The 1067-nt window shown below is 70.8% G+C and overlaps 1 protein-coding gene across 1 annotated transcript in view; it reads left to right on the top strand.

Annotated features, from left to right (window-relative positions):
- Positions 1-6: 6 nt before the first annotated feature.
- Positions 7-1067, top strand: part of TINF2 (TERF1 interacting nuclear factor 2) — a 3623-nt gene continuing 2562 nt past the window's right edge. Inside the window, exons 1-2 of the mRNA XM_035314134.1 lie at positions 7-34; positions 590-761. Coding sequence (XP_035170025.1) covers positions 15-34; positions 590-761 — 192 coding nt within the window. The 5' untranslated portion in view covers positions 7-14. The remainder of the gene's footprint in view (positions 35-589; positions 762-1067) is intronic.

Here is a 1067-nt window from a genome sequence, read left to right as displayed (position 1 = left end):
GGGAGGGAGGGGCCATGGGGAGGAGTGACGTCAGGTGTTCGGGGGGGCGGGGCCGCGAGGGGGGCGGGGCTTCCGAGTGTGTCTGTGTGGGGGAGCGGGGGAAGGGGGCGGGGCCGACGGGGAAAGGGGGCGTGGTCATTGGGTGTGGGCGTGGCTAGGGAGGTGGGGCGGGGTCACGGAGCTGGGGGCGGGGTCAGGGAGGTGGGGGCGGGGCCGGGGAGCTGGGAGGCGGGGCCTGAGGTGGGGTTTGGGCTAAATATGGGCATGGGAGGGTCGCTGGGCGGGGCTATGGGACAATGGGCGGGGCCATGGGGTGGTGGGCGGGGTCACAAGGCAGTGGGTGTGGTCACGAGGCAGTGGGCGGGGCTACATGGTGATGGGTGGGGTGGGTGGGTGGGGCTATAAAGGCAAAGGGTGGGGCCACAATGCGGTGGGCGGGGCCACGAGGCGGTGGGCGGGGCCACGAGGCGGTGGGCGGGGCTCTGTGGCAGCACTCAGAGCTGTGGGGCTGGTGCGGTGCTATATATGGGCACATGGGCGGGGCTTTCATCCCGTGGGCGTGTCCCCGCCCTGACTCCGCCCCCCCCAGCCCCCCTCTGGCCCTGCGGCTGGCGCTGGCGGGGGCGTGGCATGTGGTGCGGGGGCGGAGCCTGGGCCAGTTCCCGCGGGTGCTGCGCGTGATGGAGGCCGTGGGGCGCGCGGCCCCGGGCGCCATCGGCTTCCGGCACGGGGCCCGCCTGCGCCTCGGCCTGCAGGCCGCCGTGAGTACCCTTCCCATCATGCCTCGGGCCCTACAAGATGGCCGACGCCCTTCCCAGCACCCCCTAGGCCCTCTCGCCCTTCCCGTCATCTCCCACAAGACATGGCCGACGCCCTTCCCATCACCCCTTGAGCCCTACAAGATGGCCGACAGCCTTCCCATCATCCCTCGGGCCTCGTAACATGGCCGACACCCTTCCCATCATGCCTCACAAGACGCAACCGCAGGCCGTCTTCCCTTGTCGGCCATCTTGCTCCCTCATCTTCCTCCCTCTTTGGCCGCCATCTTCTTCCTCCTTGACCGTTTT

The sequence above is a fragment of the Oxyura jamaicensis genome, unplaced genomic scaffold (assembly GCF_011077185.1).
Source record: "Oxyura jamaicensis isolate SHBP4307 breed ruddy duck unplaced genomic scaffold, BPBGC_Ojam_1.0 oxyUn_random_OJ70935, whole genome shotgun sequence".
Taxonomy (NCBI): Eukaryota; Metazoa; Chordata; class Aves; order Anseriformes; family Anatidae; genus Oxyura; species Oxyura jamaicensis.
Note: the sequence above shows the minus strand (reverse complement) of the source record. Positions and strands in the feature narration are given on the sequence as shown.